We start from the raw sequence: 20903 nt of genomic DNA, 5'->3' as shown, positions 1-20903 counted from the left end.
TCTGGATTCATTTATCTACATCTACATCCATACTCCGCAATCCACCTGACGGTGTGTGGCGGAGGGACCCTGAGCACCTCTATCAGTTCTCCCTTCTATTCCAGTCTCGTATTGTTCGTGGGAAGAAGGATTGTCGGTATGCTTCTGTGTGGGCTCTAATCTCTCTGATTTTATCCTAATGGTCTCTTTGTGAGATATACGTAGGAGGGAGCAATATACTGCTTGACTCTTCGGTGAAGGTATGTTCTCGAAACTTTCACAGAAGCCTGTACCGAGCTACTGAGCGTCTCTCCTGCAGAGTCTTCCACTGGAGTTTATCTATCATCTCGATAACGCTTTCGCGATTACTAAATGATCCTGTAACGAAGCGCGCTGCTCTCCGTTGGATCTTTTCTATCTCTTCTATCAACCCTGTCTGGTACGGATCCCACATGCTGAGTAGTATTCAAGCAGTGGGCGAACAAGCGTACTGTAACCTACTTCCTTTGTTTTCGGATTGCATTTCCTTAGGATTCTTCCAATGAATCTCAGTCTGGCATCTGCTTTACCGACGATCAACCTTATATGATCATTCCATTTTAAATCACTCCTAATGCGTACTCCCAGATAATTTATGGAATTAACTGCTTCCAGTTGTTGATCTGCTATTTTGTAGCTAAATGATAAGGGATCTATCTTTCTATGTATTCGCAGCACATTACACTTGTCTACATTGAGATTCAATTGCCATTCCCTGCACCATGCGTCAATTCGCTGCAGATCCTCCTGCATTTCAGTACAATTTTCCATTGTTACAACCTCTCGATATACCACAGCATCATCTGCAAAAAGCTTCAGTGAACTTCTGATGTCATCCACAAGGTCATTTATGTATATTGTGAATAGCAGCGGTCCTATGACACTCCCCTGTGGCACACCTGAAATCACTCTTACTTCGGAAGACTTCTCTCCATAGAGAATGACATGCTGCGTTCTTATTTATGAAATAATAATCGAAATTAATAATGAAACAAAAACTAGAAGGAGTTCATTTGTTAAGAAAAATTGTAACCCTTTGGAATATTGTTATTTCTGCAGTGTGTGGAAATCGTGAGCTTGCATCTGATGTGATTAGACATATTTTTGTATAATAGGTGCGAGCAATGTAATTTCAACTTTGTTAGTGTGAAAAATCAAAATACTGTATGATATACTGAAATGTGAGAAAATCAGTGGAAAATATATTTACATAAAAAATTAAGCAACGACAATCTTCCAATTTATTTAGTTCAAACCAACCATGAGGACCTGATGTTAGATTTTCAGCTTTAATATCAAACCCATAGACAATATGATCTGGCACCATCTCAACATCACAAGCTAAGTAAACTTAGAAGTTTATTGTAATCTACGCTCCTCCCAAATCTTCATAAAAGACTTTGCTTATTAATTACTTGGTCTGGGCATTGTTTATTATGGACAAAAAATGGAAGGAAGGAAGGATGGGGGCGTTACAGGCTCCAGATTACAAACTTACCATATGAACGTAGGAAAACTGTTTCAAATATTTTGGGTGAAGAGTAGCGAGATGGTGAGCCACAAAAAAGAGAGCGACAAGCTAGAAAAGAGAAAACACTGTCATTACTGGCCCTACACATGGAACAGAATGACAGCATACAGTGCTTGAAATGTGATAAACCCCCTTGCTTAAAGTCTGCCATGAAAATACGTAAAGTATGTGCACAAACTTCTAATTTTTTTCTTTACTTCCACATTTATTGAAATACCTGAGAAAACACGTCAACTGTACAAACTATTTAATTGGAAATGGTAATATTTAATTTTTTGGATTTTGCAAAAGAATAAAGAAGTTTACAAAACTATTTCATGAAGAAAAGACGTGTAATTTTTGCATATTGTAATGCAATTTTTGATGTAAACACAATATAAATATTAGTATTAATATTTCATCACTTTTAAATTGCTATTTATTTTCAATATTTACTAAAGTGGGCATAAATTGCAAAATTTGGTAATCTCAGTCTCCCAGACAGATGTTAGCATTAGCGCATATTTTTTACATGTTGCCAATTAAGGGTTAAGTTTTCTCCGTGCAGCGGATCACCGCCTCAGAGTTGTGCTGGCCTCCTTAGAAGAAGACCGCCATGAAAATGCATAACAAAAGTCACGAAACAAAAGAAGTTCAAGAGTGGAGTCTGTAATTGTAACTCTGTTCACTGTGAATGTATTTGAAATATATGTGTCAAACAGACTGGAAATTGTTTGAAGTTGTTTCCTGATTTAAAAAGTTGTTATAATATATGTGGTTTATGAAAGAAGGAAATTCTCTCATTTAGTAGTGTGCAGAAACTAGTCTGTCGTCAAGTTTTCAGCACTCAGAAGCAGCCCAGAAAGGAAAAGTAAATGGTATGAGGCATATATAAAATATAGCCAAATGCCGATTTGGAGGAAGGGAATGAGAGAGAGAGAGAGAGAGAGAGAGAGAGAGAGAGAGATTTTAAAGTCAAGCTGTAGGTAACAAGAAAAGAGCATTTTGACATTAACAGCTAACATATTGCATTACTGAGCAAAAACTGTCACAGATGTAACCAGGAAACATTTCAGGGTTATGAACAGAGAAGTAAGTATTATGGACAAAAGGAAAAGAGTGAATTTGGAGTAGAAGTAACAAATTTTAAATTGTAGTTTTGTAAGTGTATTAATAAAGTTTTATTTAATACACCTATTGGAGCCATGGATATATGATAGTAAAGTGAATGCCTGAAGGAAGTTTCGATGCTTTTTCAGTCACAAAGTTCCTGGAGAGACGACATTGTTCTATTTATTGATTTAACATAAGACCAAAATTTCTAAAGACTCTTTCAGATCAGTAGGCAGAACTTCAATTTTGAATTCATTGAGTGTTTCACACGTGGCTCAAAAAATTGAAAAGAAAGGAAACCCCGCAATCAGACCCTGAAGCCCATGTGATAGTCGACCAACTGCCATTTGATCCTTAGTCATTCATCATTGGATGGAGTACCAAGGGGCATAGGGTCAGCATACCACACTCCTGGCCGTTGAGATTTTGATCTTGGCTCACCTTACACTAATTTGCTTTCATTCAGTTTGTTTGTTTTGAGACTTTGGCTACATGTAAATCTGCAGTGGAGCTCTCATTGCTTTCGTAGCAGCTTTCTAACAAAGCTGTCTTAGCACATTGAATCTTTATCGTCTCTTCCAACTTTGCTCAGCACAAACCTGTCGAAGGAGTATTGTACAATATAAGAGTTCCCACCTTTGCGATTTAGAAGGAATTGCACAGATGGGAACTCTCTCTGCCATATATCCTACATTTTTGTAACCCTCTTTGACTCAATCTTCGGTAGTCACTGTCCTTCACCTAACTATCCCCTTCCCTGTTCCCACTCCAGCACTACACAGTCTTCTGTCCACCAGTGTACCCACAGTCTTTTTACTTCTCTGTTTTCCCACTCCACTCCCCCCCCCCCCCTTTCTTTCTAACCTCACAAATGCACCAAGCTTTCCTACCCTGTCCCCACCGTGTTCCCATATGCTCTCACCAGCAGCACTTTACCGTCTCACACCCCTACCTTTCCACTCCCCACCTCAACCTCCTTACCCTCACCAGAAAGACTGCTTCTCCCATCATCCACTGTCGTTCCCAAGATTATATATATACATAATAGAGGGAAACATTCCACGTGGGGAAAATATATCTAAAAACAAAGATTCTGTAACTTACCAAACAAAAGCATTGGTACGTTGATAGAGACAATAACAAACACACACACAAATTTCAAGCTTTCGCAACCCACGGTTGCTTAATCAGGAAAGAGGGAAGGAGAGGGAAAGACGAAAGGATGTGGGTTTTAAGGGAGAGCGTAAGGAGTCATTCCAATCCCAGGAGTGGAAAGACTTACCTTAGGGGGAAAAGGGACAGGTATACACTTGCGCACAGACACACACATCCATCCGCACATGTGTGGTACTGCGAACGGCTGAAAGCAAGGGGAAACTACAGCCGTAATTTTTCCCAAGGGCATGCTGCTTTACTGTATGATTTAATGATGATGGTGTCCTCTTGGGTAAAATATTCCAGAGGTAAAATAGTCCCCCATTCGGATCTCCGGGCAGGGACTACTCAAGAGGATGTCATTATGAGGAGAAAGAAAACTGGCATTCTACGGGTCAGAGCGTGGAATGTCAGATCCCTTAATCGGGAAGGTAGGTTAGAAAATTTATAAAGGGAAATGAATAGGTTAAAGTTAGATATAGTGGGAATTGGTGAAGTTTGGAGGCAGGAGGAACAAGACTTTTGGTCAGGTGAATACAAGGTTATAAATACAAAATCAAATAGGGTAACGCAGGAGTAGGTTTAATAATGAATAAAAAAATAGGAGTGCAGGTAAGCTACTACAAACAGCATAGTGAACGCATTATTGTGGCCAAGATAGACACGAAGCCCACGCCTACCACAGTAGTACAAGTTTATATGCCAACTAGCTCTGCAGATGATGAAGAAATTGATGAAATATATGATGAGATAAAAGAAATGATTCAGGTAGTGAAGGGAGACAAAAATTTGATAGTCATGGGTGACTGGAATTCGACACTAGGAAAAGGAGGAGAAGGAAACGTAGTTGGTGAATATGGATTGGGGCTAAGCAATGAAAGAGGAAGCCGCTTGGTAGAATTTTGCACAGAGCATAACTTAATCATAGCTAACACTTGGTTCAAGAATCATGAAAGAAGGCTGTATGCATGGAAGAACCCTGGAGATACTAGAAGGTTTCAGATAGATAATATAATGGTAAGACAGAGATTTAGGAACCAGGTTTTAAATTGTAAGACATTTCCAGGGGCAGATGTGGACTCTGACCACAATCTATTTGTTATGAACTGTAGATTAAAACTGAAGAAACTGCAAAAAGGTGGCAATTTAAGGAGATGAAACCCGGATAAACTGAAAGAACCAGACATTGGAAAGAGTTTCAGGGAGAGCACAAGGGAACAATTGACAGGAATAGGGGAAAAAATACAGTAGAAGAAGAATGGGTAGCTTTGAGGGATGAAATACTGAAGGCAACAGAGGATCAAGTAGGTAAAAAGACTAGGGCTAGTAGAAATCCTTGAGTAACAGAAGAGATACTGAATTTAATTGATGAAAGGAGAAAATACAAAAATGCAGTAAATCAGTAAATGAAGCAGGCAAAAAGGAATGCAAACGTCTCAAAAATGAGATCGACAGGAAGTGCAAAATGGCTAAGCAGGGATGGCTAGAGGAGAAATGTAAGGATGTAGAGGCTTATCTCACGAGGGGTAAGATAGATACTGCCTACAGGAAAATTAAAGAGACCTTTGGAGAAAAGAGAACCACTTGCATGAATATCAAGAGCTTAGATGGAAACCCAGTTCTAAGCAAAGAAGGGAAAGCAGAAAGATGAAAGGAGTATATAGAGGGTCTGTACAGGGGCGATGTTCTTCAGGACAATATTATGGAAATGGAAGAGGATGTAGATGAAGATGAAATGGGAGATATGATACTGCGTGAAGAGTTTGACAGAGCACTGAAAGACCTAAGTTGAAACAAGGCCCCGAGAGTAGACAACATTCCATTAGAACTACCGACAGCCTTGGGAGAGCCAGTCCTGACAAAACTCTACCATCTGCTGAGCAAGATGTATCAGACAGGTGAAATTCCCTCAGACTTCAAGAAGAATATAATAATTCCAATCCCAAAGAAAGCAGGTGTTGACAGATGTGAAAATTACCGAACTACCAGTTTAATAAGTCACAGCTGCAAAATTCTAATGCGAATTCTTTACAGACGAATGGGAAAACTGGTAGAAGCCGACCTCGGGGAAGATCAGTTTGGACTCCGTAGAAGTGTTGGAACACGTGAGGCAATACTGACCCTACGACGTATCTTAGAAGCTAGATTAAGGAAAGCCAAACCTACATTTCTAGCATTTATAGACTTAGAGAAAGCTTTTGACAATGTTGACTGGAATACTCTCTTTCAAACTCTGAAGGTGGCTGGGGTAAAATACAGGAAACGAAAGGCTATTTACAATTTGTCCAGAAATCAGATGGCAGTTATAAGAGTCGAGGGACATGAAAGGGAAGCAGTGGTTGGGAAGGAAGTGAGAGAGGGTTGTAGCCTCTCCCCGATGCTCTTCAATCTGTATATTGAGCAAGCAGTAAAGGAAACTAAAGAAAAGTTCGGAGTAGGTATTAAAATCCATGGAGAAGAAATAAAAACTTTGAGGTTCGCCGATGACATTGTAATTCTGTCAGAGACAGCAAAGGACTTGGAAGAGCAATTGAACGGATTGGACAGTGTCTTGAAAGGAGGGTATAAGATGAACATCAACAAAAGCAAAACGAGGATAATGGAATGTAGTTGAATTAAGTCGGTTGGTGCTGAGGGAAACAGATTAGGAAATGAGACACTTAAGGCAGTAAGGGACTTTTGCTATTTGGGGAGCAAAATAACTGATGATGGTCGAAGTAGAGAGGACATAAAATGTAGACTGGCAATGGCAAGGAAAGCGTTCCTGAAGAAGAAAGATTTATTAACATCGAGTATAGATTTAAATGTCAGAAAGTCATTTCTGAAAGTATTTGTATGGAGTGTAGCCATGTATGGAAGTGAAACATGGATGATAAATTGTTTGGACAAGAAGAGAATAGAAGCTTTCGAAATGTGGTGCTTCAGAAGAATGCTGAAGATTAGATGGGTAGATCACGTAACTAATGAGGAGGTATTGAATAGAATTGGGGAGAAGAGGAGTTTATGGCACAACTTGACTAAAAGAAGGGATCAGTTGGTAGGAAATGTTCTGAGGCATCAAGGGATCACCAATTTAGTACTGGAGGGCAGCATGGAGGGTAAAAATCATAGAGGGAGACCAAGAGATGAATACACTAAGCAGATTCAGAAGGATGTAGGTTGCAGTAGGTACTGGGAGAGTAGCGTGGAGAGCTGCATCAAACCAGTCTCAGGAATGAAAACCACAACTACAACATCTGTGTGTGTACCTATGGAACGATTGAAAGTATAACAACAGCATAAAAATAATCATAGGGAAAGCAGATGCCAGACTGACATTCATTGGAAAAAGACTCCTCGGGCAGCATAGTCAGCCCAGTGAGGAAGTATCTCACAGAACTCTCATTTAATCAGTACTTGAAATATTGCTCATACTAGATAGGATTCATAGAGGAAACAGAAAAGATTCAAAGAAGAGAAGGTAAGTTTGTTACAGGTTCATTTAGTAAGCATGAATGTTTCGCAGAGATGTTCATTCAGCTCCAGTGGCAGATGCTACAAGAGAGATGCTCATCACGGTGTGGTTTACTGTTTAAGTTCTTTCTTAGAAGAGTCACTAGGATAATGCTTATTTCTACATAGATCTCACAGAAAGAACATGAAGGTGAAGTTACAGAAATTTGAGCTCACATAGACAGTGGTACACATCCTGTGCCACGCACCATAAGATAGCTTCCAAAGTATGGATGTTAGGTGTAGTTTTTAGTTTTTCATGTTCACCATTGTGAACTTTTATTTTTATTTATGTTATTAACTGCCTTGAAAGCCACCTGAAATTTGTGTATCACAAACTTAATGGACAGTGACTGACAATGATGTGCATAATCAGTGTCTGTTCACTTGTACAGTATGTTTAAAATATGCTGTAAAAATTCGTAACTGAAGGACTTGGTGGATTGGACTGTATGCTGGAGGAACAAAAGGAAATATCACCTTAAGAAAGACTATACGTAATAAATGTATTGTGATGTCTGTATATACCACTGAATTAAGTTGTTGTGATACCTTTCAGACTGTTAGCCGATTTCTTAGTTTACTTTGACACTTGTGCCTTGGACATCTTCATATAATCATGTCTTTGTTATGCAGGTAGTAACCTCCTTAAACAGATGTTGATCACATGTAGAGAGTATTAATTCACATTAATTCTTGCAGGTAGACTTGGGGACAAGACTATTACCATGTTTCTCAACTGAATCTGGAGTACCATATTCGGATGTCAATTTAGCTACTCATAAGGCACATTCACCCAAATGGAGTCCTGACAGCAGCACATCAGAAGTTACAACTATACAATTAGAATTCAGAGATCTCAGTAGAAGTACAGGTGATAAAAGGTTTGAGGTATGGCAAATATCCTTGTTTTTTCTGAAAATTCTTTGACTGTTAATAACCTTGTTAGCATTCAGTGCTTGTGAATTATGTTCAGCTGTATATGAAGTGCAAACATTTGCGTGAAAAGTAAAATTAACTCAAGAAAATTGTAATATTACTAGAATACAGAATGGCTGATAACTACTTACCTTCACAATGTGAAATTACAAATACTGCTTATATTTCAGAAGTACAGGAGACAACTCACCAAAAAGCAAAAATATCAAGTTCTCGACAAGGGACACAAGAGAGAGAGAGAGAGAGAGAGAGAGAGAGAGAGAGAGAGAGAGAGAACACGAACTTCCTACCTTTGGAATAAATCCTTTCTCAAGCTGGAGCATTCATGTGCATGCCCCCCCCCCCCCCCCCCACACACACACACACACACACACACACACACACACACACACACACACACACACACACACGCACGGGTATCTGCTGGTGCACTGTGTAGCCTCAAAAAAGCTAACAAGTATTGCTGTATTGTGTGTCACTGTCAGTGACTCAAACTTGTGGTTTTCAGTGGTGAATGGTCTCCTTATTATTAAGTGTTCACATTCTGCTAGAAATTTCTACTATAAAAACTACTGATAGATACATTTAAAAGTAAATAAATCCTATTACTTATCTGGTATAGGGCGGAAGTTGAATGCTTGCCGAAGCAAACAAGCAAACCCACCTCGATGGATGATAGAGGGCAGTGTTGTCAAAGAACTGCACTCGCCTAGTGAGTGCACCACCATCTTGCCACATGAATACAATGGCCAGTAGTATCCCTTGTGGCTGACATAAATACCGTTAAACCTTGACTGATCAGTCAGTCACATACTTCAACTGATAACATTCGTTACTATCTCCACAGTACTACTCACTTCTCTTTGATGACTTCACTTTGGTATTGGTTTTCCTCTTTGATCTCAATTTGGATTGTGGCTTGTACTTGACCTGTTTATAGGTTTGTGTCGAAAGTTCGTTGCACTTCGTTGTTACTTAGGCTGCTATTGACGTGCTGTTATTGTGTTGGGTCCACCATTCAGTCAGTTCTTTTGCTAGACTCTAGCGTGGGTTTGAGTACCATCACAGATTACAGATTTTACAATAAGCAATTTTATATGTAACTGGCTTTTGTATGGAAAAGTCTGAAACATTCAGGCATCAAGAGAAGTATGTTGAAATTAGGGCAATATCAACTTGTTTCTTTCTAGCTTGCTTTGCCAGTAGGTTATTTTCATCTTCTCTGAACACATCTTGCAAACCAGTGTTCGGCACTACTTCATTTCAACAGCAGGAATTTTGTCAGAAAAGTGTACTCCTACAAGCTTATTGCACTAGGAACAGTTTCTTGAACCACAGTTATGCCTTTCTAGATGGGCCCTTCACCAGTTTCTGCTGACTTTTCTCACTCAGATATTTCTCCCTACAATCCAATTCTTAATCTGGAGTTTCCAAACTTTGTTACTCACTCACTCAAACGTCACATCTTTGTAGCGGAATTAAAGAAAACATCAAAACCTAATGAGTATATATACGAATCTCATGGCAACGCAGCCTCAGTCAGTTGCAACAACAGCTCTTATGCTTGCTACTGCATCTATTGAATAATTTTGTAAACTGATGATAGAGGGCAGCACCTTTCAGCAGGTAGTGAGGCATCCATATGTTGTTCTCAAACAAAACTGATCCCATTTTCAAGTGATAGGCGGCTCACCCATCTTGAAACATTGCAGCCTGAGATATACTTGGGTGTGGTCCTTTAAACAGTTGGTCCAGGGGCCCACACATGATGGAAATATATTAGATCTAATGGCAACAAATAGACCCAACTTTTTTGGAGATGCCCATATTGAAATTGGTATCAGTGACCATGAGGCAATTGTAGCAACAATAATTTCTAAAGTGCAAAGGACAGCTATAACAAGTAGGCAGACTTGCATATTTAATAAAAATATTTAGTAACTTAGATAAAGAGGCAGTCATGTCACATCTCAAAGAGGATTTCAAAACATTTACTTATGCGAAGGAGAACTGTGACAAGTATAACAGACCATACAGTCAATAAATACATTCCAGGTAGAACAGTTCATATGAGAGGGACACTGTGGTATACAGTCACTGCAAAGAAACGTCTAAAGAAACAGATTTCTGCATAATACGTCTAAAATAAATGAAAGGACCATAGATAGAGACATGTTGAGTGAAACACATTTGGACATCAAAAGGGCAATGTGCAAAGACTTCAGTGACTACTATGGCAGACTCGTGTAACAAGATTTCTCACAAAATCCAAATTATTCTAATCATACAAAATCTAATCGTGGCACCAAAGTTGAAGTCCTGACACTCATGGACAAGATAAGACAAAACGAAACAGCAATCGGAGCTAGCAGAAGTAGAAATTCTGAGTTCCATTTTCAAATTTTCCTATGCTTAGATGTACTGTCTCAATTTGTTTCTCACACCACTGCAAATATGAGTAACACAGTTACTAGTGTCAGTGGTGTTGATAAACAGCTAAAATTGGACAAGGCTCCAGGGCCAAATGGAGTCCATGTCAGATTCTACATACAATTTGCCACTGAGTTTCCTCCCATATTAATCATTTAACACTATAGGTTCCTTGCATAAAGAACTGTGTTCATTGGTGGGTCGTAAGTCACAACTGTCTACAAGACGGGTAACAGAAGTGATCCACAAAACTACTGTCCAGTTTCATTGATGTCCATGTATTGCAGAATTCTAGAACATGTTCTGAGCTCAAATGTATGGCTATCTGAAACAGAGTGATGTCCTTCGTGCCAACCAGCATCGATTCTGAAAAGATTTGGTGCTTATCTCAGTTGGTATCATGAAAGCTGTGCATCCAGGAAATCAAGTGAATGGAGTACATCTTAACTTTCAAAAAGCTCCCAGCTCAGTACCACACCAATATTTATTAACAAAAGTATGATCATATTTTTAAAAAAAAATTTGTGACCGGATTGAGGATTTCTTTGGTGGGCAGAGTGGAGCATGGAAGAGTCATTGATAGAAGTAAGAGTAACTTCAGGCTTCCCCCAGAGAAGCATTTCAGTAACCTGGTTTTTCAAGTTTTATATTAATGTCTTGGCTGACAATATTAATGGCAACCTCAGACTTTTCACAGACAGTGCTGTTACATATGATGTACTGTCTGAAAATAACTGCAGAAATATTCACTGAAATTTGCAAAGATTGCCCACTTGCTTTTAACATACAGAAGTGTAAAATTATGCACTTCTCAAAAAAATTATTATTATTATCCTGTGACTGTGTTTCGGGTCAATCTAGCTTCTGGATTCTGTATGGTTGTGGGAGGGAGTTTTTGAGGGTTTGGTAAATGTAGTAGGTCTGCAAGGGGGGATTGTAGGGGAAATATGGAGTCTGTTGTAGAGGTGGTGAATATGGTAGTCCAAGATGTGAGTGGGAAGTGAACGGGTGGAAGAGTATTTCGAGGTGGTGGTGCAGATGCTGTTGTATTGCCTGGAGAGCAAGAGTTTCGATGTGAGAAGGGATCCAAGCATTTGGGCTTGCAGAGCAGGAGAATATTGTGGGTGAATGGGAGGCATTGCAACGAGGTTTGGGCATGATTTAATTTACATTGTCCTGCAGGACTGGGTTGGTGAAGGGTGTTGACTGGCAGAATTTGAACAGCTGGAGGTCATTGGGGAAGGTAGGGTTGCAGCCAGAGATGGGTAATTTGATAGTAAGGCCATTCGGGGGTATTCCATGAGCTTAGCAACAATGCAGGATCAATATGTGGGATTGGGTTTTGGCAAGGGATAAGGGAACTTCTCTGTATTGCCACAGATGGAAGGAGCTAAGATCTATGGTGGAGAATAAAACATGAGTAAAATTTCATAAATTACGTAAAAATATGTTGAAAAAGACTTGTAGAAATACACATTGCAACAAAAGTTTGGAATGTCGTAGAGCTTACTATAATGACTTCTTATAATACACTCACTGAGGTTTGTACAATACTTCATTAACAAAACGAACATAGATCCTTCTGAAAACAAGAATGATTTTGGTTAGTTAAAAAGATCAGGCTCTCTCCTAAATGTACATCTTGCAAACCAAATGAGTGAAAATCTTTTTATTATCAGTCTTTTGTATGACCCACCTCCACATGGATGAGTTCTTCCACTCTGTGAGACGTGCTCCGTATGAGACCATCAAGTTTATCATGGGGTATGAGTTCCCACTCCTCAATGGCAACTTTAGTGAGGTGTCCTGAAGACTGTAAAGTGGATTCAGACACTGTGCAATGGCCACCTTCAACAAGTCTCGTGCATGCTTAATTGCATTCATGCATTTGGTTGATGTTATATCTTTGAAGATACCGAGACACTGCTAGAGTATGGTGCGGTCTTGCATTGTCATTGACTAGGATGAAGTTGTCACCGACTTCACGTCTGTAGGCCCTTACAATCATTTGTAGGACCTTTTGGAGGTATCAGGAACCAGTCAAATTGCCATAGAAGGGAATGGTTAGCTGTCCCATCATTATTACCGCCCAGAACATTGCACTCAAACCTGCAAATGGATGGACCTCCTGAACATATCGGCATTCCTGGTGTCTTCTAGCATGTATCCAAACCCTAACACGTTTAGTGTCCAATCACAAACTAATCCTGGTCTATGAGCAAACGTGACATTACTCCCTTCTTCTGTGGCCCAGTGATGATATACAAGAGCCCAGGTCCTTCGATTGCGTTGGCTCCATTGGTTGAGTGCAAAACTTGTCATTGGTCTTCTGGAATGAAGACCACCCTGATGCAATATTCTACGCACTGTTTGGTCTGAGATACAAATTCCTGTTGCTCTGCAAGCTGACAGTTCCAGGAAACAATCCTGCATTGGTGTTGCCATATGAGGATGACCACTGCGAGGTCTATCATTCAAATTTCGCATCTCTCTCTGCTTTCTCCACACCTTTGGACACACCACTTTGAGTGACATGTAACCAGTTGGCAACATCTTGCTGTGTATGACCTGCTGAAGGTAAAGCCACAATCCTAATTGTATACTTCTATGTGGCATGTTACTGCAATGCTGAACACAAACTGAATAAAGCTGTTGTTGATACTGGACTGCTCGCAGAGTGCTGCTGTGGGGGTGGTGTGTTTACATGGCTAGGAAACGGCAGTAAAACATGCCAAGTGTAAACACCGTCCAGTATATGGGTTCTAACTGGATAATGCATGAAGTGCCTTGGTCAGCGAAACCTCTACTGTCATAGAATACATTTTACAATAGTATTCCAAACTTTTGTTGAGCAATGTACACAAAATACATGGTAAAAAATCACCAAAAAGACAGAACAGATGAGTGCGAAAAAGGTGAAGCCAGTAGTGAAAGGTGGAAACAAACTAAAAACTGCATGAAAACACAGAGTTCAAAGAGAAAAATAAAGGGATGCAGGTCAGTGGATGGCTGTCTTGAAGAGAATTATCAGCACTTTTCAGAGGCCTTGCTTTTTGCCCCTCTCTCAAATTCAGTCATTCTGCACTGTCAAAGGCCTTCTCTCCTTCTCCCAGTTCCTACAGTGGAAACACTTTTTTCACCACCGGCCCTACCAGTCAGCCTCAACTCAAAGCCAATGTCATACTCTGCCCCTGATCCACCCCAATTGCCTCTAAATCACCACCTGTGAAGGGGAGATGGAAGGAAATTTTTACCCCTGTTCTGCCAATACTACAAATTTGGTACACTTTGCAAAAGAACTGTGTTGAAATTGAAATTTTTATGGAATGTATATAACATATATGCCTGTGTTTACAAGTAAAATGAACAGAGTACCTCTTATGGATTTGAAGAAAAAAAAATTTTTATTCTTTCAGTAATAAAATTTCACATTTTTTAGTACATTAATTATTATAAACAGTTTCTGTTGGGTTGGTGGTTCTCAATTTACTTGTAAAACTTATTACCATCCTGAGTACAAATTGACCAAATTTCATATTTCCAATTAGTTTAGAAAATAATGATACCTGAAAGTCAAAAAATGTAGTTTTCAGAAGAAACCTGTTTAAAGTTTAATATTGTAGTTTTAGTATAGTTATTGATGAGAAGTGCTTACTACTAATATTATTGTGCTGAGCATCATCTGAATCATACTGATCTTCTTTTCTTCTCTTGGTGCCTAGCTTCTTTTGTGCCTAGCTTCTTTTGTGCCTAGCTTCTTTTGTGCATTATAAAAAAAAAGCAGTCTCTGCTTTGAGTTTCTCTCTTTACACATTTGCACTAAGAATTTTGCAGTATTTTCACTAGACTTTATGCCCAGTACTTCCAAAACATCCAGTTTTCCTGTTACACCATCATTAAAGCATACAGTAGCTTCATAAACACCAAATTTGAGGATTGTAATCTGAACAAATACAGTTTTTGGTAACCGGGTCCAGATGACAGAATTCACACATTCATTTAAATTTTGCATTTCTCCATGAACACATTTCTTCAACAAAGTACCTTTGCAAAGAGCTCTAAATATAGATTTCATTTCATTCATTACTGCTGCAGGTAAAGAATGTTTGTGGTCATACATTGCACTTCTCCTGTACTTGTACCAAGTGTCAAGATCATTTGTGCAAAGATAGTTCTGGGGGTTTTCATTTGTGGAAAACTTATAGAGAAACATAGCTCATACAGCTTTTTTCATGTTTTCTAAATTCCCAACATTTCTGCTTCTGGCCAAGCCATAATAATTCTGTAACCTATCTATTTTAACATTTGTCAGGCTACCTTTACCTCCTATCTTCTTACCCTCTTCCAGTACTATTTTTGGCTTTTCTTTTAATAATCTTCTCAACCTGAACTTGATTCTCTTCTTGACATGCCCAATGCATTCTAATTTAGAAATAGAAGCAGGAAATAATATACAAGGAATAAAAGAAATCTGTGCATTATCATTTTGGTGCAAAAAAGGTGTGGCATTTAAATTCCAGATCGCACAGAGCGTCATGAAAACCTTCGTAACTCATGAAATAATTGTCGTATTTATACGAAACAAAAACTGTTTTATGCAGGAAATAGAGGGCATTTCAAATATGTAAAAATCTAAAAAAAAATTATTATTTTATTTTATTTGAGAACTTCAAACCTTGCCTCACCTCATTCCCCAAATCCTTCAACATGGAAACCAATGTTACATCTGCAGAAAGAACTGCAACCCACTGTCTAAAAACTGAACCCAATCTGCTGACAAAGGCTCCACGGCTGTGAGTTTTGAACCACATGGAATAGGGGGGGGGGGGGGGGGTGTCGTCTCAGCCACCTGTCAGATTCGTCTATCTACAAACCCTGCCACAGTGACCCCATTCCAAAATCCAATAAGATCTCCAGTCTCTCCTCAAATCCGGCCCATCCCAGAACCTCTCACCTGAGTCTGTTTCTCTCCTCACACCTACTGTTCGCCGCATTCTTACCTTCAACATGCTTTTTAAAAATAGAGCCACCTATGATGCTCCATTGTGGCCCAGTTGCTGTGCCCCCACTGAGATAACCTCTGCTCTCATGGACTAAACCTTCAACCTAATCTACCCTCCTATATAAAACATACCAAAAGTTTCCTCCACCGACTCCACATTTCCTGTTCCTTTACTACATGATCCCCTGTGCATAACTATTGATGCCACATTCCTCTGCACTAACATCCCAATGTCTATGACATTGCCGCTATTCAACACTACGTTTCCCAACACCCAACTGACTTCAGACCTACAACTTCCTTCCTGGTCACCATGACCAGTTATATCCACACCCACAATTACTTCACCTTTGAAGCATCCACCTGCAAACAAGTCCTTGTTACAGTGATGGGCACCTGCATGCCACCATCCTTGCCAACCTATTCATGGGCCATCTAGAGTAGGGGTTCCCAAACATTTCCTATGACAGAAAACTTTGAGACTCATGCTACTCTAGTGGAACACCTTGTTTATTTTGAAGTTTGATAAAATTGTAAACCCCCTGTAGGTTCAGGGGTTAGAATAGGCCCGCGGTATTCCTGCCTGTTGTACGAGGCGACTAAAAGGAGTCTCAAACGTTTCGGCCTTATGTGATGATCCCCTGTCGGGTTTGACCTACATATCTCCAAATTTTTCCAAAGAGCGAACCAATTGGGGAAGAGAGCCTTGCTTGGTCCACTGTGTCCATCTTGCATTGAGAACTTTCGCCAGCTTATTCATCGTTGCATTGCAGTCCTGCCCGCTCTCCATCTCTTGGGCATGGATCTGTTCCCGCGTGCACTTTCCACCATGCAACGTGCAGTGCCACATTCTGCACTGATGGCGACCATGGACTACATGTCACCTAAAATCCAGCACGGTAGCCAGTCCGTTGTAGTGGGGCCGCCATGTACCCTGTTGGTTGTAGCCCCCTGACAACACAGGGATCGCTCTACTGATGCCTGCGCCATTAACTCCCCACGTATGCCAAGGAGTAGATGCCCATCTCCCTGGGGCATCAGGACTCCCAGCAATGGCCATCCTGCCAAGTGGCCTTTGCTGTGGCTGGGTGGCACCTGTGGGGAGGGCCCTTGGTCGGAGTATGTGGCTTCAGGGCGGATGACACGCAATGAAGCGTGGCACATATTCTCTTGCTGGTGGCCAGCCACCAGCAGTCTCTAAGCGTTCAGAAGCATTCCGTGGGAGGAATGAAAGGCTATGAATGACATCGAAAGGTATTCGCCCCGGTATCTCGTCTGTACCAGAGCTGATGGGGAATCCTTTGTGTCCGTGAAGCCTCAGTTCTTTGTAGAACATTTAGAGGACAAGTACGGGGAGATGGAGGGCTTGTCCAAAATGCGGTCAGGGTCACTCTTAATAAAAACAGCATCCTCTGCCTTGCTCGCTTGTATGAAGCTGGGGGATGTTTCTGTTACTACCACCCCGCATAAAAGCTTAAATATGGTCCAGGGCATTATTTTCCACAGAGATCTTCTTTTACAGTCCGATGACGAGCTGCACGCCAACTTAGAGTGACGAGGTGTCCATTTTGTCCGGCGCGTCCACCGGGGTCCGAGGGATCACCAAGTTGCCACCGGTGCCTTCATCTTGGCCTTCAAGGGTGACACATTACCTGAGAAGTTCAAGGTGATGGTGTACCGTTGTGATGTCAAGCCATATCTCCCTCCCCCGATGCGGTGCTTCAAGTGCTGGAAGTTTGGCCATATGTCTTCCCGCTGTGCTTCCAGCCTCATATTTCGCGATTTTGGTCGACCATCCCATCCTGATAATCCATGTGTCCCGCCTCCCATCTGTGTCAACTGCGGAGAGCACCATCCCCCTTGCTCACCGGACTGTAAGATTCTACAAAAAGACCGGAAAATAATGAAATACAAGACCCTGGATCGACTGACCTACAGTGAGGCTAAGCGGAAATTTGAACGACTTTATCCAGTACGCATGATGTCCTCTTTTGCCGCCACTGTCATTCCTGCTACAGTTCCCATAGCTGCACCACACACCGTCAGCTCTCAGAGCCAGAGGACCACACCTGCCCCCTTGATGGTGGGGACACTTCACTCCCTGTTGCTCCTGCTCCATCTACTTCAGGAGCAACACCCTCCCAACCGTCAGGGACATCAGTTCCCCCTTCTCAGCCGGAGAAGCGTAAGACTTCTTCGGCTCTTCTCGCCAGGAAGGGGTCCCTTGGGGACCTCCCTTCGCATGTTCCGCCGGCAGAAAAGCCGACACCCACAAGTGGCTGAAACAACCACTGGTCGCTGGTCTTAGGGCCTCACGGTCGTCGTCCGTCCCTGAGACTGACCCAGGGAAGCCCTCCCAGCCTGAACCACCGAAGGCACAGCGAGAGAAGCAGAAACAGAAAAAGGTTCCCAAGAATCCCGACGTTGCAGTGGCACCCATCCCACTGCTTCCTACAAGCTCAGCGTCTGAGGACGAAGTCGAGATTCTGGCGTCTGCTGAAGACCTAGATCTCGCCGGTCCCTCAGACACCATGGATGTCAATCGCGCGGGTACTGAATCGGTGGCAGCGAGTGAACAAGCTGCATAAACTGCCTTCCCAGTCCCTTCACGCCTTTCTCAGCCATGGACAACACCATCCTCCAGTGGAACTGCAGCAGTTTCATCCACCATCTAGCTGAGCTCCGACAACTTCTCAGCCTTCACCCTTCACCCTTTCCTCTGTATTGCTCTACAAGAAACTTGGTTTCCAGCAATGCGAACCCCCACCCTCCGTGGCTATCGGGGTTATTACAAGAACCGGTCAGCTTATGAAAGGGTGTCTGGTGGCACCTTCACTCTCTTCACAGCGAGTCTGTCCCTCTACAAACACGTTTAGAGGCTGTCGCTGTTCAGGTGTGGACGCCACAGGCTGTTACTGTCTGCAGTCTCTATCTTCCACCGGATGATGATGTCCCGCAGCATGTCCTGGCGGCGCTGATAGCCCAATTGCCGCCACCTTTCCTGTTACTGGGTGACTTCAACGCCCATAACCCTCTGTGGGGTGGGTCAGTGGCAACAGGTCGAGGCACCACTGTAGAGAACGTATTGGCACAGTTTGACCTCTCCCTTTTAAACGATGGTGCCTTCACACATTTCAGTGTGGCACATGACACGTACTCCGCCATTGACCTTTCGATCTGCAGCCCTAGCCTCTTACCGTATGTTCAATGGAGTGTGCATGACGACCTATGTGGTAGTGACCACTTTCCGATCTTTCTGTCCCTGCCACAGCGTCAGTCTTCTGGGCACCCTTGCAGATGGGCTATGAATAAGGCTGACTGGGACTTGTTCTCCTCCACTGCCGCTATTGAACCTGTTTCTCATGAAGCCATTGGTGCGGTGGTTCACTCAGTCACCACCGGCATCGTTACTGCCGCAGAATCTGCCATTCCCAGTTCTTCTGGGTCCCCTCAGCGGAGGACTTTGCCTTGGTGGTCGGCAGCGATCGCCGAGGTGATTAAAGATCGGGCGCTCCAACGTCACAAGCGGCATCCCTCTTTCAAAACCTCATCACCTTTAAACGGCTCCGTGCGCAGACCCGCCACATCATTCGCCAACACAAGCTGGAGTGCTGGGAACGGTATGTTTCCACCATTGGCCGCCATGTCTCTCCATCACAGGACTGGGCAAAGATTAGATCCCTCTATGGCTATCAGCGTCCTGCGCTGTCACTGAAGTGGCCATTTGTACTGACTCCGACGTAATTGCCAACCGCTTAGCAGACCATTTTGCTCTCAGTTCTGCATCTGTGAATTACCCACTGGCTTTCCGCTCCATTAAAGAGCGGTTGGAACATCGGAGCCTTTCATTTCACACGCACCATCCTCAATCCTACAATGTGCCATTCACTGAGTGGGGATTCCACAGTGCCCTAACCACTTGCCCTGATACAGCTCCTGGGCTGGATTGCATCCACTGTCAGATGCTGAAACACCTCTCAGTGGACTGCCAGCAACGCCTCTTCGACCTTTACAATCGTATTTGGGTCGAGGGGGAGTTTCCGTCGCAATGGCGGGAAAGTATTGTTATCCCTGTTTTGAAACCTGACAAGAACCCATTGGAGGTGGACAGCTACTGTTCCATTAGCCTCACCAACGTTCTGTGCAAGTTGCTCGAATGTATGGTGAGCCAGCGGTTGAGTTGATTACTCGAGTCTTGGGGCCTTCTAGCTCCGTCTCAGGGTGGGTTCCATAAAGGCCTCTCTGCTGCCGAAAATCTGGTGAACCTGGAGTCAGCCATCCGTGCGGCCTTTGCCCACCATCAGCACCTCGTCGCTATCTTTTTCGACATGCGAAAGGCGTAAGATACGACATGGCGTCATCACATCCTCTCTACGCTTCATGGTTGGGGTCTTCGGGGTCCACTGCCAATTTTCATCCGAAATTTTCTGTCGCATCGAACCTTCCGCGTGCAAGTCGCGGCCTCCCATAGTTCCTCCCGAGTTCAGGAGAACGGGGTGCCACAGGGATCTGTTTTAAGTGTTTGCCTGTTTTTAATTGCAATTAACGGGCTCGCTGCGGCACTGGGAATGTCTGTCTCAGTGTCCTCGTATGCTGACGACTTCTGCCTCTACTGTAGCTCCATTGGCATTGCAGCTGCTGAAAGTCAGCTACAGGGCACTATCTGTAAGGCGCAGTCTTAGGCTGTCGTGCATGGCTTCCAGTTTTCGTTTGCCAAGACCTGCGTTATGCATTTCTGCCGGCGACGAACAGTTCACCCTGAGCTGTGGCTTTATCTTGCTGGCGAACTTCTTGCTGTAGTGGAGACACATCGCTTTTTGGGTGTGGTTTTTGATGCCCGGTTGACTTGGCTCCCACATATTCGGCAGCTTAAGCAGATGTGTTGGTGGCATCTTAATGCTCTGCGATGCTTGAGCCACACCAGGTGGGGCGCCGACCACTCTACCCTCTTACGACTCTACCAGGCATTAATCCAGTCCCGTCTGGATTATGGGAGCCTGGCTTATGGTTCAGCATCCCCATATGCGTTGCGGGTACTGGACCAAATTCTTCACAGCGGGATCCGACTTGCCGCTGGAGCTTTCTGGACCAGCCCTGTGGACAGCATACTTGTGGAGGCGCCAACGTGTACTGGCTGCTTATGCTACGCATGTTTGTAGCTTGCCCGGGCATCCGAACTATTGTCTTCTGTTCCAACAGTCAGTCGTCCATCTCCCAGAACGTCGGCCCCGGTCGGGGCTTCTC

At 42.6% G+C, this 20903-nt stretch overlaps 1 protein-coding gene across 2 annotated transcripts in view; it reads left to right on the top strand.

The window, feature by feature from the left end:
- Window positions 1-20903, top strand: part of LOC126480954 (endoplasmic reticulum mannosyl-oligosaccharide 1,2-alpha-mannosidase) — a 113162-nt gene that overhangs the window by 63081 nt on the left and 29178 nt on the right. For both annotated transcript variants that reach the window (XM_050104381.1, XM_050104382.1), the window contains exon 6: window positions 7991-8179. In XM_050104381.1, the coding sequence (XP_049960338.1) occupies window positions 7991-8179 (189 nt within the window). The remainder of the gene's footprint in view (window positions 1-7990; window positions 8180-20903) is intronic.

Source organism: Schistocerca serialis, chromosome 5, assembly GCF_023864345.2.
Source record: "Schistocerca serialis cubense isolate TAMUIC-IGC-003099 chromosome 5, iqSchSeri2.2, whole genome shotgun sequence".
Taxonomy (NCBI): domain Eukaryota; kingdom Metazoa; phylum Arthropoda; class Insecta; order Orthoptera; family Acrididae; genus Schistocerca; species Schistocerca serialis.
Note: the sequence above shows the minus strand (reverse complement) of the source record. Positions and strands in the feature narration are given on the sequence as shown.